Source organism: Camelus dromedarius, chromosome 16, assembly GCF_036321535.1.
Source record: "Camelus dromedarius isolate mCamDro1 chromosome 16, mCamDro1.pat, whole genome shotgun sequence".
Classification (NCBI taxonomy): domain Eukaryota; kingdom Metazoa; phylum Chordata; class Mammalia; order Artiodactyla; family Camelidae; genus Camelus; species Camelus dromedarius.
Window position 1 is genome coordinate 14,243,927 of NC_087451.1, and position 26,311 is coordinate 14,270,237.

Below are 26,311 nucleotides of genomic sequence, written 5' to 3' on the forward strand. Positions count from 1 at the left end.
ATTGTTTGGGATAAGTAAGTTGAGTATGTGTGTGTTTTACTTTTGTGAAGTGGACTTTGGTCCCTCCTATTCATCTTTTTTTCTTTTTTTTAATTTTTTTTATTGCTCCTGTTCATCTTCACGGCTAGCTCACTGTATACCAGGGTGCGCGGTTACACGTGCACACGCGCGCGTGCACACACACACATGCCATTTAATCATCAGAAAAATCTCATAGCCAAGTGACAGGCCAGTAAACCGAGGCTTAAATAGTAAGTGGCTGAGATAAGACTTTGAATTCAGGTCTCTTTGGCTCCAGAGTCCACATTCAACTACTTCATTCTTAACTCATCACTCTTACTTCGAGGAAAGAGCATGAGGCTGAAGTAATCTGCTTTCCAGCATCTGATACAAGGGTGGAGTGAAATAAAAACCAGAAAAGAGACCTGAATAAATGAATATTTCTAAATCTTGCCTGAGGTTTTGGTATGTTCAGAAATATCAGAAATTGTACGACCAGCTATGTGAAGGGCTTGGATCTGACTGCAAAACAATTATCTCCAGGCCCCAAGACTGTGAGCAGAAAAGGGGCATCAAACTTCATGAAAGCTGACAAGCTAGAGACTGAAAACAGTGCCTCCATCTAACCTGGAACAGCAACACCCCACAGTCCAAACCATCACTACACTCAAAAAGCAACAAAGGCTATTAAAATATAAACAAGCACACGAACACACAAACTCTACAAACAACACGCTCGTCCTGAATCACAGCTGCCCCAAACCACGCATTCTGAAAGGCAGGCCGAAGCACTTGGCAACAACCGGGCACACATTTGTTTGAAATCCCTTCCTATTTAAGAGACAGAGCACAAGCAGAGCCAAGAGTAGCAGGGGAGGGCAGGGATCCCCAAGGGTTTCGGCTAGAAATCAGCCCAGGGAGTTGTAAAGCTATGCATATGCCGCCTGTCAGTTCTCAGGCCCTGAGAAAGGCAATGGGAATGGAAAATACTGATAGGTTCCTCCTCGGAGAGGCGGGAGCCTGCGGCTTTCTGAGCATTCAGAGCAAAGCACATCTGCATGAATGGTGATCACACAGTCTTTCCAGTGTGTTCTCAGCACCCAGGCGCCAATCCTGCCTCGGGCCTTCATTGTTACACAACATGGATAAACCGTGGCAGCCACATGTACCAGACAAGGGAGCAAGGCGGGTAGGGGCATCCCCAGGGCCCCGTGCCCTCGAAACTGGAACAGATCTTACTGGCTTGAGGCAAGATTATCTGTTAGAAGCTGAAGGTAAGCGTCAGGCGTACACAAGCTGCAAACACATAATGTCTCTCATGAGTTCATTATGGCCGGCTGACGCTGTATGTCAACATCCAAGTAATCAGAGACTTTAAAATGGACTTTCATTCCAGTTAAAGTTTTCAATAAATGTTTTTTTATTGTTATTTATAACCTGTCCCAAGAAAAAATAATAAGTATAACATGAAAAGCCAACTGAGAGTGACCCTGTAGCACTAGCAGTGAGGAGCTTAATATCACTGGGATTTGCATCCTATCAAGCTATTCATGCTGAGGCTGGGACCCTGGTGCTAATTTCTAGTAAATTTCACGCTTGATGTCTCCCTGTTGTGGGTCATTGCCGGTTCGTCTAAATAAACTGCTTCCAAATGGCTCTTCCATCTAAATATTCAGCCAGTTTTTATAATTTAATTTTGCATTATGCTGAATAGCCTTCCGGCCAGAGAGAGCTCATTGGGAAAAAAGCACCAATACCATCTTGACATGCTTTTATTTATTTATTTATTTATTTATATTTTTACTGCTCGAATTAGACCTCCTAGGCCGACTAGTAGAGTTTTTTTTTTTTTTCCCCTCCACTAATGTCAATTTTCAGCATAGCAAGAGCTGTCTCTAATCTTTTCCTACTCATTACACACAATTTTGGAGTCATTTTACCCACAGTGCAGTCGGCTCCTGGCTGTGTGTTTGTGTGCACTGAGGGATGGCATAATTGTTTATTTTCCCTCCCTGCATAATCCCCAGCCAGTATTGAAACCAAAACTGCAAACATCTCCCCAAGGGATATGGAATGACTCTCCGCTTAGGTCCCTTTACATGAGATAATATGTCGGAAACATCCTGACCTGTATGTAAATATGAGAGGAGGGCGATCTTCCCCTCCTGCTTTCACACTGATCTCTATCTTCCCCAAAGCTTATTTGACTTGAGTGATGTGTAAACGGATGCAGCAGCACCAAAATCCAGAAAACAGAGCTGTCCTGCTCCACATCAGGCCAATAACTCATTTTTGATTAGGAGTGGGGGAAGGGGGAAGTGGGAGTAATTGTTTAATGAATACAGGCTTTAGGTCGGGGATGATGAAAAAGTTCGGGGTATAGGCAGCAGTGATGGTCACACAACACTGTGAATGTATTTAATGCCACTGAATTGTATTCTTACAAATGGTTGAAACGCTAAGTATTACATTATGTATATTTTACAATGAAAAAAAGCCATAATTCATTTCTGAGCTCTGGCAGTTTCTGGTTACAATAACCCCAAAGCAGAGGGGAGGTGGGTGGGTAGGAACTTTCTCAGGAACCTAGATGTTCTGATTCTCAGGATATGCTAGTAGATCTGGTTCTGGTCCTAGGCGCTAACCTGTGCTACAGGAAGTAAGACAGATCTGTGTTCTCATTTTTAAGCTAAATGATCTTGGGAAATTTTCTTAACCTAAGTCTCAATTTATGTAAATTAGGGATGATACTATAACTCACCCTTGGAGGCGCTTCTTGTGATGACTGTGTAAGATGGTGCATGTAAAATGGTTAGCACGGTTTCTGGTGGAGAGAGCGCAACGGCTCTTAACTGCTGTGGTTACTGTTACAGGCCTAGCGGTCAGGCTGGGCCGGAGCCAAAATGTGCAGCAGGATTCAAGCTTTCCCTACAAGCGGCACGCTGCAAACTTTTGAACTCCACGTCTGCCAGGACGAAACGGCCAGGCTGACTTATTACTCCTAAGTAATGTCAGGAAGAGTGAATCCTCGACGGCTCCCCCGGAAGAGAGGTAACTAAGGAGTAACAGCGTTGCATTCTCTCCTAAGCCTTGATGTCACTCCTCCAGCAGAGGAATCTGGGATCAGGTGAAATCTGATGCTGAATGAAGCTCACACACATAAATGAAAGGGATTTCAGCTCCCCCGCCCCATACAGTACCTTCCTCCTTTGAACACTGTGGTGTTCTGTTCCATATAGGGCTTTATCATTCTGCGCAAGACATTTTTCTTGACTCTTTGAGGCACTTGTCTATTTCTGACTAATTTTTGTTTTCTCTGAAGTATCTAGCTAGCATAGTTTCTTGCACATAGAAACTCAATAAAAATGTGCAGGATTGGCTTGCTTAACCTATACTCTCAGTATCTCGTGGTATTTCCACTGATTTACTATCTTGGTCAAGAAATAATTCACCTTGATAGTCTAGGAAAGTATACAAACACTAATTTGCATGTATGGTCCAAGCCTCTCCAAAGAAAGTGTAAAATGTGGTAGTTCTCCAGTAAATATGGACAAAGGGAACTTTTCAACTGAAAAAACAAACAAAAAAATCGCCCTAGTCGTCCACATTTTGGCAGGGAGGCCTGGCTATACAAAGGCAGGGGTTTCCCTGGCCAGGTGAGGGAGAGCTGTTAGCATAAGGCTCTAATGTCTTTCTACACACAGCTGATGACCTACTAGAGGGTAACATTCCCAGGCCTTTCCTCCCTCAAAGCTAGAGATGCTCCTGCCCCAAGCCCTTTCTGGGTGCCTTAGGGAGAGCTCATTCTTTCAGTGTCTATGTCCTACCTCTGATCACTCTATTTCCTCCAGCAGCATCCACCCCACCTCCTTCCACTCCCCTACCTCATTCCACTCCTTCAGAACCTTGGGTCCTCCCTGATGACTGAAGTGGACACTCATCAGCACAGTCATCCCCTCCTGGCCTCAGCATGGCCATGAATCTCTGGCCATTGGAGAGAGAGCGTCGCTACTCTGAGAGGTGGAGTACGCTCCCTCAGGCTTTCCCTGAGCTGTCCACGGTGGCTCTGCACATGGAGGACCCTCGGTAATTGGTGACACCAGCACAGAGCAGAGCCTTTATAATAATGGCCTAATATGCTGGCGCCACAGGCCCAGGGCTGTTGTTGGATAATACTAAAACATATCACAAACTGCCACAAAGAACAGCCTCTGGTAAGGAATCTGTTCATTTTCTTCTGGTGAAGGCTAATTTCACAATCTATCTTGGTCACGGTAGGGCATTCAAGACTAACACCAACAAAGAGTAGGCCCCGAAAAGAGGGACGGAGACGGGCACAACCACACTCCCCAGGACCATCAGAACAGCCCGCCAGTCCCTAAATCTACAAGAGCAGCCCACCGAGGCAACACTAAAAGATCCTTCTGAAATTCTGCATGGAATTATAAAAACATACTGAATTTTCCCATCCAAGTTACAACTCAGAAGATACCTCAGAGGGAGCACAACCCCCAAGAAGCCTAGGGTGACAGGCTGTCAGGACACCCATGGGCTCTGCCCAATAAATGCCCCCCCACTGCAGTGTTTAGGGGAATCAGTGAGGCCCCAGGGCCAAGCCACTCACCCTTCATCCCACCAGAGAAGCCTCTCCAGTTGGCAAAGACCATCAGAGGCAGCCCTTCACGGTTGAAGTCCTTGATAGCTTGATAGGTCTTAAATGCGGAGTCTGGGAACCAAACCTGGCCAGCCTGCTGGATTATCTATTGAGAAAAGCCAAAGAGGAAGACGCAATTAACAACACAGCTTGAAGGGGAATCTCTCCAAGGAGAACCAGGTTTCACTGTTAAAAACTCAAAAGCGAGCTGAACAAAAATCATTCATCAAGATCATCATCTTGGAGGTTGGGGAGGGTAGAGCTCAAGCTTAGCATGTATGAGGTCCTGGGTTCAATCCCCAGTACTTCCTCTAAACATTAATAAATAAACCTAATTACCTCCCTCCCCCCACCCCCCAAAAAAGAAAATTATTATTATTTTTTAAAATCATTTTTGAAGTCAAAAAGAAGGATCCTGGATCTTTGACTATTAAATACGACTCTTTTGAAGTTTTGATTACACCACCCTTCTTCAATCAAGAGGGTGAATGAAGCCTTACTGCTTCCAAGGGAAGAATGCAGTCTGAGGAATTCTTGTTCGAAGTCTCCCAAAAACAATTTTACGTGACTCTACACCAACCAAAGCAAGTCAACTACACAAAGTCTCCGAGTCCTCTCACCTCTGTGCTTCTCGGCACAGCTTTCCCTGGACTGTGGTTAATCAACGGACACTTGAGGCGATCCTGCTAAATAACTGCCTCTTGTCTCCCCTGCCCCTTGTTTTCTGGAACTTGTCAGGGTGTGGAAACCTAACCACCCTTTTAAAAGAGCTGGGCTGTGGTGTTCACATTTGGCCTTTGGGCAGACTTCCTTACTGATTCCAGTAGGAGCTCTTCCATGGGTGTGCTGGGAGAATCTGGGGCCAAAGAGCCGTCAGCACATCTCAGCTGCCTTTCTGTAAGACCGTGTACCCAACAGAAGTAGACTGTTTTCTAGCATCAGCAAGACCACTGTAGAGGCCTATTTAATTTTGCAGGCAGGATTTAGCTTGCAGTCCATGTAGTCATCTTAGAAGAAGCACATGATGGTGTGAAGTCATTCAAGGCTGCTGCCTGACCCCTCCCCTAACACTGGCGTTCGCAGTCCTTCTGGTACATCCACGGCTCTGCGGAAGGGAAGCGCGGCTCCAAGCACGGGCGCTCAGGGTCCTCGAGGTGACCTACCTTGGCTTCAGAATCCAGGTTTGCAGGATCAGCTGGGATACTTAGTTCCACTGTTCGGGTTTCAACAGCAACTACTCCCACGGGAATTCCTCCCAGCCTGATAAAAAATGAGCCGCATAAGAACCCAATGTATGTCAGCATTACAGCTAGTCATTCATTCTCCAATCCCACATCAACATGAAGGGTGGCAGGGAGGAGTGGGAACAAATACAAAGAGCAGGGGGAAATCTGACTCTTCTAAGGGTAAAGTGTTTCTGTACAGATTTGGTAAGTGTGGTCAGTTTGGTAAATCTGCAGGGAAACTGCCCTGAGAACCATTCCTATTCCCCAGCACAGGATAAATTCAAACCAAGGGTTGTACTAGGGGAGCCCCTGCATTTAGACTCAACAGCCTAGCATGTGTGTGATGTTTTGCCTGCACACACCCATCATTGTTGTTGCCAAGCGAAGTTTCTCAGTTCATCCTACAGCAGGCCTTTGGTGAAGCTGGAGGGGAACTGTCTGAAAGGCAGTCGGAACCTGCAACTCCCTTACTGGCATAGAGCTGCAGTTTTCTATGGAGTACTTAATAATGTGGTTCCAGATAAGGTCTGAGGGTACACCAGGCCTTACCATTGGGCGTGTGGATGGGGAGTGTGCAGGTGTGTTATGCGGATGATGAAAAACATGTGCCAAGTGTAACGGAGGAGGTTAACCTAACCAAGCCCTTAACCTTCTCTTCCTCTGGAAAAGAGCAATGGGACAGGGATAACCTTCAGAAGTTATCTTGGTGGAACAGGTGATCTGTACTGGAAGTAAACATTTAAACTCCAAGCTCTGTTAATTTAAAAAACGATTCAGGAGCTCCAAGGCTCTGCGTCTATACTCCACGATATACTCCTCCTAACTTGGTCCTCATAAAGATTTCCTAGTTAAAATCTGGAAGAGAGAGGGAAAGTGAATGCGATCGAGCCTGCAAGGTATAGGATGAGTCCTCATTCTGGAAAATGTGATTCAATCTTCAGCTTCTCAGCCGCACTCCTGGGGGTTGGGGCTGGAATGGGTTATGGTCTCTCATTCCCCACAGCATCTCCATAACAAACTTCTCCATGAAGGATGGTCTTTGGTTGTTACACTGGCTACTGGAAATGGATTCTTGTCATCACAGGAGGCCTGACAGGGGCCTGAGTGGGGACCACCCACCCCCTTGTCACTTGCCTGCACTGAATCAGAATCAAAAGCCCTCTAGACAACCAGACAACGAGCAGGAGGTACACAGGAGGGTTTAGAAATATTTCTGTTCACAATGATTAACAATCCAACTGGAAACTTGTAATTGCAAAAGCCACCCTAAATCGGTAACTTATAACTTATATATTAGGGCCCATGTGACCTAATAAAGAACATCTTTATCCGAGTATTACAGTTATTTATTGAACTTGAAAACAGCTCAGAACAACTTCTGTTTTCTATTATACTTCATATAAATTTTATCAGGCTAGCACATGAAGATGCTACATCTTGTTTTATAGTGTGTCCCTGGACAAGGTGCCATGGAATAATAAAAGACAATTTACAGCCAATAGCACACATATTCCAAACATACATACCAAAGATGAGTTTTGGCAGCACTTACAGTAACAATCCCAGAAGAATACATTTATATTTATTTCTCGAAATGCCGTTGCTTTTGAAAGAAGCTAGCTCCATTTGTGTTTTATATACTTGTGAGCATGTGTATATGTTTGGAGGAAGAAACCCAGGACTCATCAGATGGAGAGAAAGAAAGAAGTCCGAGGGAGTGTCGCAATAAACAATGGCAGAGCTAACCAAAACCAAGCTTGACTGAGCTTGCTCGCAGAACAGTCCCTACTCTCCCAGTCATAAGCGTAAAGCATTATTCTCTTATTTCCCATGGGAGGATCTTAAAGACCTGAACAAAGGTTTGGCTTTCTGAGACTTGAAACCCATCATGTTTTTTACAGAGAGAAAATTGAAGCAGAAGAGATGAGACACGTTCTCAGAAAAGTTGGTCCTGGTGTCCTGTGAAGACTCTCCAACAAACTGATAGGTCCTGAATACGAGGGCTCTCCCCAGTACACCACCCCCTCGCCTCCCCAGGAGGAACCCTGCCGGGTGCAAAGACAACTCCTCACTGGGACTCAGAAGCCTGTGGTGGGGCAGAAGCCCTGGGACGCAAGAGGACGCGGGAACTAGTCCCTGGGAGTCTCGCTCTGGGCTGACTCCAGGCTGACCCCTATTCAGAGTCACCGTGAAAGATCCTGTCTGTGGAATCTGCCATTGGATGGTTCCTTGTCACTGGCAGCATGAGGCGTGCTGACCTGCTGGACCAAGAGAACCACAGAGCCTGGAATTATTTCTAAGGCTGGAATCTAAATCTCAACCCAATGTGGCATGCTTGAGAATCTAGAGCAGGTGCCACTTTTCACCAAGATAAGGAAAACTGATTGCCCCCGAGAGGAAGGTGAGCTCCAGATGTGGGTCCCCAGGGCGGCCGTCTCCCGGCGCAGAGCCAGATTAAGATCAGCCCCGGCAGGTGCTTGTTCCGGCGAGCACGGCAGATTATTTCGTGCAGAGCTCGCTGTTGAGTGAAGCACTTCTTAGAGTGGGTATTAAAATTTAATAGAAACTTCAATTTCCCACTTGAAAAAGAGAGGGATCCCTGCCACCTATTCCGGCTGACTTTCCTCACTCATCCTGTTTCAGGTAAACTTTTTTTGGCAATTCAAATCTGATGATAAGCCGGTAGAGTGCGTTTGTTACTTTAAAAATCTCCATGCCGTGAAGGAATTTCTCGGTTACACAGATCGTTCGGGTGTGTTACACGAAGAAGTAGATGGGAACGATTCAACTGGCACCTACTCCTGAAAGAAAATGGCCTTTGGGGGAGCAGAGGAGGGTCACTGGGGGGCTATGGCTTTGTAGTTGGGCTCTACAGCCCCCAAAGAGCTTTTTTTTTTCATCATCATAAAAAGGAAATGTTGTCAAAACAAGACTTCAGATGAAACGCATCACTGGAGTGACACGCTAAGTGACCACTGGGAGCCCGTGCTCCAGCTGTGCTGCCCTGCGCACGGCTATCAACCAGTGTTCTTCGAAAGTTTAGACAAAGAGCGCTTTATTGGTAAAAAATCTATATAGCCGTGGCCCTTTCCTTTCCTGTTTTCAGTTGGGAGGAAAAAGAGCTTCCAAAACAAAAGAGCTCTTACCTGGCTCTGCCAACCACCACGGTCTGTGCCCAGGGTTGCATGATCTCTGAGAAGGAGCCATAGTCAAAAAATCCACTCAACCATTGACCTTTCTGGGCTACAGAAGGGAAAGAAAGAAAACACAGAATAGAGACAGTCAATTCACTGAAAAGGCACTGGAACCGGCAAGCTGACGGTTGGATTTGGGGGATAATTTGGGGGAGTGCGTTGCTGTTTTTAACCATATCATAATAGATGGAAACATTAGGCAGCTGAATGTTCATCTGCTTTCAGACTTCAGCCCCTGTTTCATTTGCTAGTCTGAATAAAAAGAATCATTTATCTGCAAAAGCATCATTTATTGTTAAACGATGGGGTTCAGCTAGCAGAGAAAGTCTGCATGCTTCTAAATAAATAACCTGACTTTTTTCAAAACACTACAAACATTTGTAAAAAGGTTGCCAAGTCATTAAAGATGTTTTCAAAATGTCTATTTCTATTTTAAAGCTTAGCTTACAGTTTTGTTTGATTTCACTGATTTTCTTTGAACGGAAAGCTGAAGACAGTCAAATGAGAAGTATGAATGACCAAATGAGGACCCAAATTTGGGGACAAGGAAAGAGACTCAGCTTCTCTGCTAGAAAAGCAACGAGATACATCCCCTTTACTTACCGCTAACCAAGTATCATTTTACTACAAAAAAAAGAGCCACGCTCATACACGTGATAAGTATCGAAAATACAATGGTTCAGATGCACACACTTGGTGTCATTCACCGCCCTTACACACAGAATTTCCATCACTGGCGAGAGGCATAACTTTCAACATCTTAGTTTAAGAGAAAAAACTTTTGTTCCACAGGTATGCGTGCTTGACCACGGCTTCTTTGACCAAAATCTTCTGCAAATACCCGAGCTCGCCCTCTCAGTTTATGGCTTCTCAGTGAGTCTTCTAATTTGAACATGGCCCTCCGCCCCCTAAAAACCCAAGCCCAAAACCAATTAAAAGTGGAGATCCGAGCAAGCTAACCTCTGCTGACTTAAACAGGATGGAGAGTGTTTTATCAAGACTAAACTTGTAATTACTGTGTTCTACATTCCTTGCCTCTATGGCCCCAGTGTAAAATGTGATCATCCATTTCAAAATTATCTCTCTATCGTGAGCCCAAAGCCGATCGTTTAGATTCTGGTCTCGTGTTGGGCGTCAGTTTGAAGAATATCATGGCACTATCTCCTCTAATAAATGACTTTAACTTTTCACCTAGAAGATATCTGCTTTAACTTATCGCAGGGAATCATCTGCTTTCTTTAACGCTTCCACTAAATTAAAATCTGAAGTCACTCGATTTGGGAGCCAGTGTTAGCTGTGCAGAGACAGCAGGATGAATTACTAGGGAGTCGATGAAAAAATATTATCCAAAAAACAGAAAACTTAGTTTATCACAAATTTATTTTATTCTGGGGACCTCATTAATAATAGCCAGGATAATGCCCGCCCACACACAAACACACACATCTGCTTACCCCATGAAAGAAGGCTCAAATTTTGATGAAGGCTCTAAACCAAACTTCTGAGTGTGTCAGGATGTTGAAATTTTAACTTTATATGCTTGCATCATTTTATGGTTCTTACTTTAATAACAATCATTTGGAACTATAGAATTCATTCCAAAATGGAAATACTTTTTTCTTTAAAAAACCCTCCTGTCTTATATGTTGATTGAGGGAGGGGAGTCATTGGTGGGCTGCGGCTATTGCAGTGGGCTTTATTAGCCCCCTCAAAGAGCAGGTCATGTTCAGTTTAGAGGCAGAACTTAGAAGCCAGCTAACATGGCTCCTGATAATTCCCAGGAGAACACTCACTAAATCTTGTTCTGAATTCTCCCAGAAAAGCCCTAGATTTTAAGGCTGATGCTACCTTGGGTCCACAGTTATTATCGTAAATCTTGGTATAAAAATGAGAGGTACGGAGAAGATTATTATGCTGATTTTTCTGGCTATGTAAGAAAAACTATTTAGTTTTATTAACAAGAAAAGGCAGTGAAGACAACAGGTAACATTTTAAATTAAAATCAACCTTCCTCTGGCGATTTTTCTACACTATCTATAGTTAGGCTTCAGATTAAGCCCAACTCCTAAGTATTAGCTGTGTGACCTTGCACAAATCACTTAACTTCTCTGAGCTTGTAAGATGGTGATCTCGTTTTATCTCTGAGAAGTAGTAAGTCCAAATAAGATAGTGAGTATATATGGAAGTACTTTACAGTCCCACCTGGCTTAGTGGGTGCCCACAAGGTTTATTAAGTCTTCCTTATGAAGACCTCTTCTCTCTCAATCAAATCATAAGAACTCTTAAATTTAAGGAATTATCTTCCATATTCCATTCTCCCTTTAGATATAGCCTTTTTTTTGAGGGGAACCAGTTGCAACAAACAGGCAAAAAAGAACAAGCACTTTCTCAAACAGCCTGAAAAAATGTAGCAGGGGGATTTGGGGCTTCACGAGAGAACCTCCTGGTAAGCAGTTTGGTAAAATTGCAAATGGACTGACGAACAAGAAGGTACATTTGCCTTACATGGAGTTACCTTTTTTTTTTCCTCCTGTTTTTGTTTTTTAGTTTTGTTTTAAAGTTTGGCTAAATCAGCCCCAAGACAGAGAGATGTATTAGATAAACATGGAGGGAGGGCTTGTTCTAATTCAGTTTAGTTATAAAATTAAAGGCTCAGGACAATCTCTGCATGAAGAAACAATCTTATAAAGTAACCTTGTATTAATAACTAAAGCACACAACAATACAATTTCCAAAATCATAAGAGAAGAAGAGCGTATGTGGGTGCATGCCCAGCAACAGCCTGTGGGGAAAAGTGTCGTCACGCTCTACAGCGAAGGGTCTCAAGACCTGTTCTAGACGTGATCTCGTTAATCGCTGCTTGTAGAGACTAGATGGCCGAAGATTCTGGCCCTGTAATTCTATGACTTCATGGCTTACATTTCACTGTTTGAAAGTCTTTGAGCCCATTAAGTAATAAGTGCTATTCTAAGAACAGAATAAACAGAAGAAATGTATTGGGGACTGCAGTGCTTATGACTCAATGGCTGATTGTAAACCTCATTTCATTCATTTTTCATTTGCGCTGGAAGAATTTTCTACCTTTTCTGCAGAGAGCTGTTCTGCAGCTGTCCCTCATTTCCAGGTACTTCAGTGGCTCTGTTTTCTTTGGTATCCATTATTGTGGAGGAATTGGGTAGTGACTGAAAGGAAGACCGAAAGCTTGAGGGTGGAAGGGCCACCGACCCTCCAACATATACGTACTTGGGTGAGGCCGGCCAGCCAGCATCCACCGAGGGTCATAGGGAGCCTTTGTGGGAATAAACTCGATGACTCTATCTATAGGATCCTTGGAGTTCAGCAGAGGAACTGAGCTGTGCACACTCTAAAAGGAGATTGAGATGGAAAGAGCACCGTGGTCAGAGAACAGTCCTCCACTCCAATCCGCAACAGTCGTTCTGACAAAGGCAGCAAGGCCCCCGTAAGGAATGACACCCGTTAGTCCCAATCCTCAGCTGGAAGCACCCTGATCGTGTGCCAACCCTGGGGGAACGTGTACAGCTCTCAAGTCTCACATGGGAGCCTGGCACAACGGGGTGCGTTCTGACTCGTGATTTTCAGTGTGCCCAGGCTTTCTGGGGAGCTCTGCAGAGGGAGATGCCTCCTACAAAGGAGAAAGGCTTCTTCCACGATGAGGAAGAAGCTTTAATATGGTGGGATCTGAGCCCAGATAGACACAAAGGCTTCTGTGGCTGGAAATCATCAGAAAGGGGCCTAACCAAAGAAATCCAAAGGCATTTTAAATGTAGAAGGCCAAAGATGTCTCTAAGGAAAAAAAGAAATCAACTGTTTTCAGAGGAACATTTTGTAACAACTTCCTCTATCATAAAGGAGTCTGCAACGCAGAGGCAGTGAGCTGCGGCAGGAAGGCCGGGCTCCGTGGGCAGTCAGTGCCGGGCGGAAGGGCTCACCTCAGGCATGTACGACAGCCAGTGCAGGACGGTGAACACGCCTTCAAAGTCATCGCAGACGGTGCTGTGGGTCACCCCGTTGTTGTGCATGATCTGGATGCCCCCGAGCTGGTTGTTGGAGGTATACACCTCCCTCCCGAGGACCTGCAGAAACAAGCGAGAGGAAAGACAGAGAGAAAAGGCGAAGTCTGTTTTGCAATTCTCACTCATTCTTTTCTCCACAAGACAGGGACTCCAGCCTCCGTGCGTTGTGCTAAGGGACTATCTGGACCTTTGTCCTAAAAAGAAAACTTAGAAGACAAAAAAGAGTTTTAAACAACCACACAGTCTGTTGCAATTTTAACTACCAGCAAGCCTCTCTCTCTGCTAGCTGCCACAGGTACAGGCAGCATCTTGACTCTGAGCTGAAGCCCCAGTGGTGGGTAAAGCTGGACCCTGAGACACAGGCCACGTCCTCTCCCGCAGGCTTGGCGGGGCTGCTGCACGTTCGCACAAAGAGGTAACCTGCCTGTCTCCTGACAATCTCGAGGGACACCCAGTTAAAGAAACACTGTGAGGTTTGGGTTCTTCATTTTTTGTTTTTGTTTTTGTTTTTTTTAAGGGTTACTTTTCCCCTTGACATTTGTTTTCTAAAGCTGGTCCCCTCACAAGCTCTGCGCATGGCAGAATCCTGCAGCAACTCATGACACGCACAGGAACCCCTGAGTCTAAAGTCCTCTTTGTGTGCTGGGTGCAGGGCAGTGATTTACACCCAAACCCATTTCTCTTACATGCTTCCCTGTGCTTCCCTCCTGTGCTTCGGGGGGAATTCAGGGCCTCAGAGCCCTGGTGTGTCCCTAGAGGAGTTTAACCCTTGTGAGGCTGAAAGGCACCTGCAATTGGAAACCATAAAGTTTCTTTTAAAAAGAAAAAAAAAAAAAGACAAAATATTCTTCAACTTGGAAATTGAAGGGTTTCTTTTTTCCCTTGAAGACTGGTTAATGATTTCTTTCAGGGAGGGAGGTTTTCTGACCCAGCAGACGGAAGCTGGGTGGCCTGATCGCTGACTACCGCAAACTGCTGAGTGTGTGGTAATTGCCAGTCATCTCTGGTAGCCCTGGAGAGCTCTCAACAGTTGTAAAGCGCTTACTGTGTGCTACCTTTTCTTTTCCCCTTCCCCTCCTCCTTCAGAAAATCACCACAACACGGAACTTCTTCCTTACTTTTATTCATTTCCAGTCTCCAGGGAGAACCTAATAAATGAACATTCAACCTGTATATTCCCATCTCGCCCCTTCTTGTCAGGAGCTGAGAGAGGCTCCCCTGCGTGCTGGGTGAGCCCGACTTGAGACCCTCCCAAGGCTGAGGGGGGAGGTGACCAGAGCAGTCACCTCAGTGTGACCTGGTGGCCCTCGGTCCCTTTAACTTCAGCCAGGAGGGGTGGAGGAGACTCTTATGAAAGGAATATAGGAAGCAAGGAATATGCTCTCAGGTTACTGCTTTCCTTGCTGAAGACGCGCAGAGAACAAGCCCTTGCAGGCAGCCCTGAGCAGAGCGACATGCCAGCAGCTCCCATGAAGGGGCCTCCGGGACAGGAGAGCCCGGGCCTGACCACTGGGCTCCCCTCCTCCTCTCGGTCTGTCTTTAATCTCAGCCTGGGACCGCGGCTCTTTTCTCATTCTCCTGCTGTCTCTTTCCATTTGCCCTCTCTCTGACTGATACACTGATCTCTCGGTCACTCAGCTTTCTGCTCCACTGAGTCCATATTACTAATAACACCTCCGCCACGGCCAGTTTACCTCATGAAGGCAGGAGCACATCATTACAAAATAAACTCATAACTTTGACATTCTAGCAAATACACGCCGTTTGTTATTTTTATGGCTTTAGTCTTTCTAACAGGCAGAGGGCATTACATACCTGTTTCATTTATATCTTTAAATGTGTGCACACATGCACACTCGCACATGCATCAGGAAACAAAAGGATGGAAAACCAACCCCAGACAAACATCCAAAGCAGTCAGCTGATGGGGGATCCTGGCGGAGGCAGAAACCCTGTCACTCAGGGAGGCCACGCTCTGATCGGGCTCCGGTTTTATGGGCGCCATAAACCCGATGGCCCACAACTGGTCCTTCTGGGACAGACTGCCTCTCTGCCAGAAGTCATTCAGTGTGATCAGCAGTATTTTTAATTATTAAAATAAAATTGGAAAGGGGGGAAAGAAATAAAAAGGAGACACTGCGCTGACCCTGAATACCCAATACTCACAATCTGGGTCGGGAGCCGAGGATGCCTCGCCGCCCAGGAGAGGGAGCTGGGGCTGTTTTCTACCCAGAAACACTGTTTTCTTTCCTGGGAAACACTGTTGCTAGTGCCTGATAACGTCTGGACACTTAGAACCTCACACCTCTTCAAAATCAGTAACAGACGTAGGAAGGACCAATCTCAGAAAAAGGGACGGAAGCCAACTGAGAGAGGCTTAGCTGTTCAAATACACCTCCTGCGACGTCTCTGCCCCTGAGACAGGAAAAGCACCTTCAAGCACCGGGCTCCTCCTGGAGGCTCGCACCTGCCCAGCCCACACCCAGCTTCTTCAAACTAACCAGGGACAGGCTCGGAGGGAGCAGGAGTTTAATAACTTAGCGTGTCTTCCCTTCAAAAGTGGGAACACAGGTTCTGACGCACTGGCATTGTTCTGAAAAGGCAGCAGTATTTCTACATGTCTTCTCCCCTGGGTTCAGAAAGAAAACCAGGGCTTACCACAACCAAGAACGTTACTCTGGGCTAAAGAAATGTCTGTCATGTGAGAGGGTTCATTGAATTTGGGAATTAAAGAGAAAAATTTTAGGACAGCCTAACAGAGCATCCAAAGAGCTTTCCCTCATCAGCCTTATCATAGGATTGGGGGCGGGTGGAGAGGGGGAAGGACACATGAAAATGAAACCTGCTCCACTAACCACAAACACATGCTAACAATCACAGCCACTTAACAACCGGTGAAGGGAAAGCAGGAGCCTCCAGTTCATCTTGAGCGACCATGTGTTTGGAGCACGCACCAGCAGAATGAGGGCGCACACAATAGCTCCTGATTTATAGGGGTCGTTGCTGACTCAAGTGGTTTTAATGATTTTAGAATACTTCACAGCAAAAGCTCCCACCGCAGAAGCAGAATCTGGGCGAGGACAAAAATCCCTTCTGCCTAACCCAGAGATGATCGTGCTGGAACCGTTACGCAAACCCCGCCGAGCATCTAGGAAGGCAAAAAAAAAAAAAAAAGAACCCACGTGGATGGAACCACTGTTTTACTCTTCAATCTGTTGTTCTACCAACCTTCTACAGAAAAAACGTGGGGTAAACCACCTTCACCAACATAATACTTTCGTCAAGAAGGTGAGCTTCATTTCATCATTTTTTTTTTTCCAACTTGGGCATATGCATTCTTGTGGAAGTCAAGTTGCTTGCTGTCTTCCATTTCCGAAATTATTCTTCTCACGTTTTAGACTGCATGGATACAAACCTTTACTTTATCTGCCCAACAAGCATCAATAACCATTTAAACGCAGGAGCCATTCAAACACAGGTGACCCTCCTGAGGCCCCACTTTGCTGCCCCTCCAGGTCTAAGTGGGGAGGCAGTGCCGTGAAATATTAGGAACAGGCACCACCTCGGAGTCCCTTTCTGAAGAGTGCCTATGCTGCCGACAGAGCTGAATAAGGGCTGAGCCTGAAAGAGGGTCTTCACCCACTCTCAGTATAAACTTAAGCCTCATCCAGCACTCATTCATTGCCTCTGGCAGACCTGGGAATTAGGAACACTGCATTAAGCCCGTGATGAGCAGCAGAACTCAATTGTTACAGGCTCCATGCAAGATGCTACACGGCCTTTAGAAATTTTGAGCTACACAGGAAGTGCAAATGAATGCAGTCCCACATACATGCTAAGGCCTCTGCTGCTGTTCCTGCTTATCTGGAGACACTGCCGACAGCTCGTGGTTTACCGTAGCTGACAGGCAATGAAAACAGTCTAATATACCGCCTGCTCTCGCCTTTAAATCCCTTTTTGGAGATCAAGATAAACACGTTCCTTCCTTCCCCAGTGCTCCAGACGTTTGACTGAAGTGGCAGGGCACTGTGAGGTTTTGTGCAAATGAAATCACTATGTAATGCTGAATGAGTGTAGTATTTACTTGTCAGGATATTTGTCAGCACACAGGCATTGAGATTTCCAAGTTTCATAGATGCAACCTAGCTCAATTTTTTAAAAAATTGCTTTTGTCCTAATACACCCATTATGCTGGGGACCCTCAGACTTATAATAAGCAAGTATTTGTAATCATGTGCTTAAGATATGAAAAATAATGATGCATAGAATAATGATGGAATAAAAAGAAAAAAAGGAAATCTGCTGTTTTTCCTCCTTTATCAACCTTTCCCCCTTTAAACAATCTTTGGTGGGTCAGGGCAATCTTCTAGCTAAAGAAGGGAGTACAAAAGTCTTCTTGCAACTAAGAATGAAGCTGCACGAGCTGAGTCCTTGCTGCCATCCTCCCTCCTTCTCATTAGGGTATTTCCATTCTCAAGAGGATCTGAGGAGGGGTTTGTAAATTTCCTCCGAGCAATTGTCATCTCTGGACTTCATTCCATGACTCTAGATATTAAAGTCACTCTGGGATCTGTCAGGTTATTGATAAAGGTTTGGCTAAGGCAGAAAGGGAGAAAGAGATGAGAAAGAATAAGTCGGAACAGGGGGAAAAAATGATAAAATAGGGACAAAAGAAAGGAGGAAGGATGAGACAGAGGAAAAGGGAGGGGGAGAGAAGAGGAAGGGGAAGAAAAAAATGCAATAGCTCATCCACTCATGCTGCTAACACCCTCCTCCCTGACCTGAGAGGACTACATTTTTAAAAGCTGACAAGTAATTCAATCTCCAATTAACAATTTTAAGTGGTGCAGCACATATTACCATGTAACTGTTTCTCCAGGAATATATCCAAGGGTGAATGGAATTAAATCTCTAGGGAGACAGGACCAGTGCCTTAAGCCTCATCCAGCACTCATGAGACCAAGAATATTTGGGGATTCCAAAACAGAGCCTCTTAATACACAGACTCAGGGTTACAAGTGCCTCTGCCCCCTTGGTCACCACTATTGTTACAGGCTCACTGCAGAGCTGGCTGGCAGCTGGCAGGCTAGGGCTGGGGGTAGAGAAGGGCAGCAACACACCGCTGGCACAGGATGGGGAAGCCTGTGACTTGAGCCACAGCTGGATTCAACACTGTCCGCTGCAAGACCAAAATCCTCTCCATAAGCAGCCAAATTAGGAAGTGATCAGGTTTGCTGCTGGATAAATTGGTGTAAAGAGACGGTGCTACCAGTGGTAGGAAAAGATGTTTGGTCAAAAAGATTCTGATACAGGCCAGAAACAACACTGAGAGATCTCTGTTTTCTGAGATGTTGGGAGAACAGAGGAGTCAGTTGGACGGCAGATGACAAGGGTTTGAAGATGGACTGGGTGAGGAACAGACACTCATTTTTAATGGAACTGGGGTAGAGAAGAGCCACATGACAGTTTCCTTGTCAAACATATGAGAAAAGGCACAGGCTTCCGGAGTGAAAACTGACGCCAAATGAAATCACTCATCTCAGGGATCCATCAACTGCTCATTTCATTGCAGACCTGAGCATACTGAAATAGATTACTTCCAAGTATGGAAATTTTTTAAGTGTCTGGTCTATTGAGGCATAATTCACATCTACTAAAATTGTCCATTTTTAGGTGTACAATTCTATGGCATTTGACATCACATATAACCACCACCACAATCACCCCAAAAGCTGTCATCAGCCCCCAAAGTATTCCCACATATAATCAATTCTTCTCTCACCCCTGACAACCACTGATCTTTTTTGTGTCTCAACAATTTTGCCTTTTCTAGAATGTTAGATAAATGGAAGCCAAAAAGTATGTAGCCTTCTGAGTCTACCTTCTTTCAGTCAGCATAATGCACCTGAGATTCATTCATGCTGATGCAGGTGACAGTAGTTCCTTTTCACTACAGAGCAGTATTCCATTTTATGGACAAACCACAACTTGTCTGTCTGTCTGCCTCTTAGTGGACAATTGGGTGGTTTCCGGTTTTTGGCAATTAAAAGCTGCTATACACATTTATGTACAGGTTTTTGTATGGATACATATTTTCATTTCTGTTGAGTAAACATCTAGGAGTAGGCTGCAAGATTGTATGGGAAGTGTATGACTAACTTTTTTTTAAAAAGCTAAACTTTTTCAAAGTGGCTGCACCATTTTGCATTCCTACCAATGCATGTGAGAGTTCTGGTTATTTTGCGTCCTCACCAGTACTTAGTATTGTCAGCTTAAATATTTTTTTGGTTTTGGTTTTTTTTTTTTCCCCTTTTAATGAAGGTACTGGGAATTGAACCCATGACATCATGCATGCTAAGCAAGCATTCCATCATGGAGTTATACACACCCTTCTTAAAATTTTTATTTTAGAGGTGTCTAATTGTGGTTTTAATTGGTATTTCCCTAATGACTAATGATAAACATCTTTTCATGTGCTTATTTACCATCCTTATACCTTTGTTTAAATTTCTTACCCATTTTAAAAATGACTGGGTTGTTTTCTTATTATTGAGTTGTGAGAACTCTTTATATATATATATATATATTTATATATTTTTTTTATATATTTAAATATATTTTATATATATTTAAATAAATATATATATTTATATATATTTAAATAAATATATATATTTAAATCCTTGTTTTTCAGTCACCTCCTAGTGTTTTTTCTGAATAGGATACAGGACATGAGGTCCTATGGAAAGGCACATGGCTGTGTGGCTGACTGCCTGTGCCCACCAGGCACAGAGTTTGGTGCCTGCTGGGACCTGGCTTCTTGGGGAGTAGCACTGACTGTTCATCTCTGCAACCTTTTTGTTTGTGTTTTCTCATTTACATCTGGTGGGCAACAATTTAATTTTCCCCCTTGGAACATACAAAAATCCAGTTACTGTCTTTTAGCCTAAATTTTAAGCTTCATGAAAGCAGGAATCATCTTTATACCTAGAGCATAAGAACAGAAATTTACACCTAAGAGGAATGCAGTAAGTGCAAGTAAACTGCCGTCATTCTTAGTGCTCTGCAAAACTCAGCTCTGATTTGTATTTTCAGCGAGCTGAACTACTATAAGCCAAAGAAATCTCTCCTATTATTGTTATAATGTCGTAGTGGCTTCCTTAAGCAAAATGAGTGATTCAATTTTCCTCCCCTTTTAGTTTTCCCCAGTGGACACACTGAGTTTTGACTTCAAAAATCCTTTACCTGGGCTAGAATTAAGCTAGTAACTCGATATACTGTAAAGTCATATTATATTAGGGTTGCTCTACTGAGCTGCATAAACCTGCTTTATCTGTTGAGAAAAGACATATTTTATCAATGGGTTAGATAGAAAATGAAGACACCCAAAACCTGATTATATGTTCCAGTAGTCTTGACTTCTCATAATTGCATCTTATGCTGTTGGTTACATTTGGGTAGGTTCCATTCCCTAATAAATACTGATTTCTTGATTTTTCTTATGTGCATATTATTTTAAAGGGTTTAAATTCCAGACGCTGAAACATTTAAAAAATTAGGAATCAGTCAAGAATCAACCAGAAAAACTTGAAGCCTGGGCATGATAATCTATAGTTCCATCTAAATAGCTCTTCAAGCCTCTCCTTTCATAATTCAACACTCCCAACTGTGTACATTAGCTGATTAGGCTGTGCAAGGACGGCCACTCTGAATGAGAGGGGACACAGCCAGATTTGGATCCGTGCACGGGGGACATTCCCCAGAATGATGAACAGCCCGGAGTCAGATTTCTAAACAGTCTCATTTCCCGTGTCTTTATCATATTCACACAGCAGTCTATGCACAGCCAGGGACCAGGTCTGTCTTCCCCCTAGAAGACTGAAGTCCTTGCACTTCTAATCTACCAACGTGTGCAGTTCTTGCACTTTTAATTTATGAGTGTTTAGGGGGGGACCTCTCTGACTTGGGAACATATTGGCTCGGTCTAATGCTTGGAGATTATTAAACTCGGAGCTATGCTCCACTATCAAGTCTACAGATCTTTTATTTAGAAGATATGGTGCTCTAAATGCACAAAGAGCTCCCTGTCACCTTCACATTAAAGCCCCTAGTGCCTGGTAAATGGAATTATATAGCTGTCATCTCCTTTCCCCAAAGTTTTAAGAGTACAATGGGCTCATTTTTTCACACTCCATCCCGGCTTCAGAACTAAGAGACCTACTTTGTATTGATTTAAGGTCTCAGAAATAAATAAACCTGCTTCACCGCTGTGATTCACAACAAATTCATGATACACTATTGCATGATATATTTCAAGCCCTTGCTCTGGCTCTCTTTTTCCTCTGGTGAGTGATGGGGGAGGTGGGAGGTAGTGGGGAGCTGTGAAGCTGACAGCCAGATGGTTATTGGAGATGGCTGCTGACTGCAAATCCAAGAACAGACACTGCTGGAGGAGTATGGGATTTTTTTTTTCAACCGGGGGCAGGGGTGAGAAGCTAATTTACTTGGGTTTCAGGCTGGGGTTGGGGGAGAAGAAAGGTTCGGGGGAGAAGGGGAAGGACAGATGGAACAGAAAAGCATCAAGTGAACACTAATTTGCAAAGACAGAGCTATGAACGTGTGTAGAAAGAAAGGTGAAGGAAATCCAGCGCAAGAAGGTGTAACGTATGACTGAGTGGAAAATGAAGACACTGAATTGCTCTGCCTACAGGACCGTGCTCACCGTCCTAAGAGGGCACTCAGCTTGAGTCTGGGGAGGATGTTTTATTAGAAGGAGAATGTGCGAGACCCCACCTGCCACGGAACCCGTGAAGGACAGGCCTCTCTTGACTCCAGTACTCGGGAAGCTGAAATGGGCACCCTGGAGAGAGGGTAGAGATATAACGGAGGTCCACACGTACGGAGTGAGCTGCGAGGGTGATAAATTCTAGCATTTTACACTTGCTTTGTGTGCCCTTAGAGCTTTAGAGTCACCTTTATGGGATCCAGAAATAAGGACCGCCAAACAAGAGTTTTAACTAGTACCTAAAGACACAGCACTCAAAAAGACCTATCTCCCAGCCACGCATCAGATGCTGACTTTCAGCAAGGTGGGTGATGGGAAGGTCTCAAAGCCTTGAATGACACCGTGCAGCAGAACCCTGAGGTTCCACCGGGTACCACTCCAAAGTGGTGAGCTCTGGCTGTGTCTCTAGTAATTACTGTTATTTCTTATTTTAGCTGGCAAGATTGTTATTTATGAATCCAATTTCTTTTCTATCTTTGAAGAGCATTTTCATCTTCACTACATTTGTTCCTGAGGCAAGACCAGACTCTGAAAGCAAAAGTACATGGGAACAACAAAGGGTCCTACTGTGCAGCACAGGGAACTATATCCAGTAACTTGTAATAACCTATAATGAAAAAGCACATATATGTATAACTGAATCGCTATCTGTACACCAGAAACTAACACAACTTGTAGATCGACTGTACTTCAATTAAAAAAAAAAAAAGGAATTAAACTTAAAAAAAAAAAGTACATGGGAAAGATTTTAGTTCCATTCAGTTCTACACAGGCTAAACTATCAAACTGGGAATCGCTCTGTTAAGTTTGAACACTACTTTTTAAGAGGAATTAGTCTGTCTGTACAGAGAAACAAATATCAGCCAAATACAAGGAAGAACTTTACATCGATGAAAGGGATTGGCTTAAAAAATACTGAGCTTCCCTTCAGGTGAGGTTTCCAAGCATAACTGAATGACTGTTTGGCAGCAGAGTCACAGAGGAAATTCAAACAACGGTTCGGTGGTTGGACTTTGAGGATCCCCCCACTGCCAACAATTGTAATTCTACAGCTACTTGCTGTCATCAGGACCACCACCACCACAACCACCCTTGGCATGTACTTTTCTGTAATACGGATAAGAAACAAGATAAAAACATTTTAAATCGTTCTGCTTTACAACTCCCACTCCTAATCTCGGTAATATGCAGTAATCTTGCACATCACTAGGACGTAATCTCACTGACATAGAATTCTCTCACATGTCGTCACTGTTTAAGATTTCCTCCCACCCCCAATCTACCTTCTTCCTGCCCCAGCCGAACATGGTTCCCTAGCTGCAAACCAAGAGACATCTTCATAGCATAACAGAACACTAGAAATTAAAGAGAATTTAAAGATGGAAAAACATATATACTGTGTAAACACTAGCCGTGAGAATACTGCAGGAGCTCTATCAATGTCACAGAAAGTAGACTTAAAGGCAAGATACGCTAATTGAGTTAAAAGAGGGAATTTTCATGATCATAATGGGATCAGCCCTTAACAAAGATATAATATATATTAAAAAATAAAGAGAACTTAAGATTAAGGGACCCTCTGGTCTTCACCTTAAGGTGGGAAATGTATTTTATGAAGAGGAAACAGAGCCCCAGGGAGATTAGAGCCCAAAGTTGCTTTACCTAGTAAATGGGAAGGAGAGGAATAATCAAAAGTTTTTTTATTTGCTTTTTTTTTTTAATCTAAAGGTTTTGTTAACTTCAAAAAGTTTGAGCACATTTATAATAGGCTGTCAAACGTGATGATTCCCAAGTCTATATACAATGACCAGGCAGAACCTCAGAGCTCCGACTTCATCTGGAAGCTCCAGACTGATGTCTGCGTGGGTTGTCCTGTACTGGGTCGCTAAGCCGCCACCCACCACGGGCTCTCTTAGTCAGAGGTGATGGAGTTCTGAATGCCAGTCCTGCCAGAGAGCTGGGGGTCGGACAGCTGACAGATTACCACGACCCACTAATGGAGTCAAATATACCCGGGACAGCTTCCTACCAAACCTGAGGAACCTCAAATGAAAATCAAACCAAACAACCTCCCAAAAGGGGCCAGGGATTTGCCCATATTTTGTATGTGTGCAGGGGGGAAGGGCTTGAAAACTAAGGAGATGCGCTGGCTGGAATCCTTTCTGAGAACTCATTCATGGAGCTGCAGCCAGGCTTACTCAGAAAGGAAGCTCAAATGCCCTCCTTAGAAAGGAGAGCGATCCCATCTGGAGCTTCGGGAGTACAGGGACTGTCTATTGTGAAAATAGGTAGTTAGGGACTTTTAAAAATGCAAATTGCTGGACCGATCCTTAGAGTAATTATGGGCTATTGTATCAACAAGTCCCGGGGGATACTCACAGACAGATGACTGACACATATACTACCCTATCAGGACCAAACACGGTGCCTCTAACGTTAATGGCTTTCTGGAATGTGTGACTGTCTTTAGATAGCATCAGTTGGGAAGGTCAATACCTGAATGCACTGCCACAGTGAGGACTGACACCTAACGCTTTCTTAAAGAAATTTTTGCCTTCAAAGGGTCAGAAAGTATAGAGAATGTTGCGTTTGTATTTTCCTTCCAGGGCCTGGATAATGAGTTGCAATGAGAAAGGACCGCTAAATGCATCTTGGGGAAGACCACGAGTGCCAGTGATTTATCTGTAGTAACTCATTTAATCCTCACAAGAGCCTAGGAGGTAGGTACTATTATGATTCCCGCTTTACAGTTAGTACCACTGTAACCTGGAAGGGTTAAGTACATTGCCCAAGGTCGCACAGCTAACAGGTGGTAGAGCCTGGAGTCAAGCCTGGGCAGTCTTTTTTTTTTTTTTTTTTTTTAACATTTTTTATTGATTTATAATCATTTTACAATGTTGTGTCGAATTCCAGTGTTCAGCACAATTTTTCAGTTATTCATGGACATATACACACTCATTGTCACATTTTTTTCTCTGTGAGTTATCATAACATTTTGTGTATATTTCCCTGTGCTATACAGTGTAGTCTATTCTACAATTTTGAAATCCCAGTCTATCCCTTCCCACCCTCCACCCCCCTGGTAACCACAAGTCTGTATTCTCTGTCTGTGAGTCTATTTCTGTCCTTTATTTACGCTTTGTTTTTGTTTGTTTGTTTGTTTTTGTTTTTGTTTTTTAGATTCCACATATGAGCGATCTCATATGGTATTTTTCTTTCTCTTTCTGGCTTACTTCACTTAGAATGACATTCTCCAGGAGCATCCATGTTGCTGCAAATGGCATTATGTTGTCGGTTTTTATGGCTGAGTAGTATTCAAGCCTGGGCAGTCTTAACCATTCTGCCTCTTCACGTTCTGGGTAAGTGACGGTACTGCCTCACAGCCAGAGCTAAATTACCTCGCCTTCCTTTCTCCAGCCTCCGTGTTGTGTGTCACGGAGTCAGGGGTGAGGATGCAGAATGTGCAGTGCAGACCCCTGGTGCTACAGGCTCTTGGGGGGAATCCCCGATACTGTACCAAACAGTCAGCAACGACGTCACATTTCACATTGTGCAGATACATAAAGATACGTATTTGGAAACTGAGATCCTGAGAGGGACTGATACCGAGTCTCAAAATCAAGATTAGCAGAATTAGCCCCCTACAGGCCTAACATACAGCCCTAGCCACACTCACCATATAATTTATTTTTTCCTGGCAGAGTCAGTGGAAATAGAGGCCTGGTCTCACTAAAAGGAATGAGATTATTGGATTTTTTTTTCCCCTAAAGCCAGAAGCTTTAAAATGCTTATCACAAGAAAATCATATATCACCTCTTGAATAAATCTATAATCCATCTATCATAGCCATTGGCACATGCCATAGACAGTTACTGTCCAGAGGACTAGTCATAAACTGCAATTCCAATTTCTTGGTATACAGAGAGAGCTTCCACGAGTCTGGGGCAGTGGGCTGAGAATTAGCAGGCTCTAGTCTCTGTCTGCGTTCCCTTACAACACTAGGTGCTCCCAGCTGCTCTACCACTTGACATATGTTAAACATATTACACAGAAACGAGTGGGAAGTCGGGGGGGGGGGGGAGGACATGAATTCAAAAGTCACTGCAAATGTCCAGGGGCACCTTGACTTAGGAGCTTATGACTCCACAAATTGCCTCAGACCCTTAAAGGTCTATCTTCCCACTTCCCCAAGCACACAGGCTACTGGCTGTTACCGGGCCTGCGTGACTACCTTCAAGCAGGGTAGTCTGCCATCCATCAAGTTCGCCCTTACCACTTGGTGACGCGTTCTGAGGGATCTGCCCACCCAGAGCCAACAGTCTGTAGAGCTAGGAACCTATGCTCCGCTACCTTGAGTGCCATGGAATAGCAGGCCTGTAGAAGCTTCTTTTATTCGTGTCACCACTCTCATGACGTTT

At 44.2% G+C, this 26,311-nt stretch overlaps 1 protein-coding gene across 12 annotated transcripts in view; it reads right to left on the minus strand.

Moving 5' to 3' along the window:
• Positions 1-26,311, minus strand: part of ACACA (acetyl-CoA carboxylase alpha) — a 256,069-nt gene that overhangs the window by 28,294 nt on the left and 201,464 nt on the right. For all 12 annotated transcript variants that reach the window (XM_064495017.1, XM_064495019.1, XM_031467944.2 and 9 more), the window contains 5 exons: positions 13,025-13,168; positions 12,318-12,438; positions 9,027-9,123; positions 5,818-5,914; positions 4,625-4,760 (listed from right to left, as the gene is read on the minus strand). In XM_064495017.1, the coding sequence (XP_064351087.1) occupies positions 4,625-4,760; positions 5,818-5,914; positions 9,027-9,123; positions 12,318-12,438; positions 13,025-13,168 (595 nt within the window). The remainder of the gene's footprint in view (positions 1-4,624; positions 4,761-5,817; positions 5,915-9,026; positions 9,124-12,317; positions 12,439-13,024; positions 13,169-26,311) is intronic.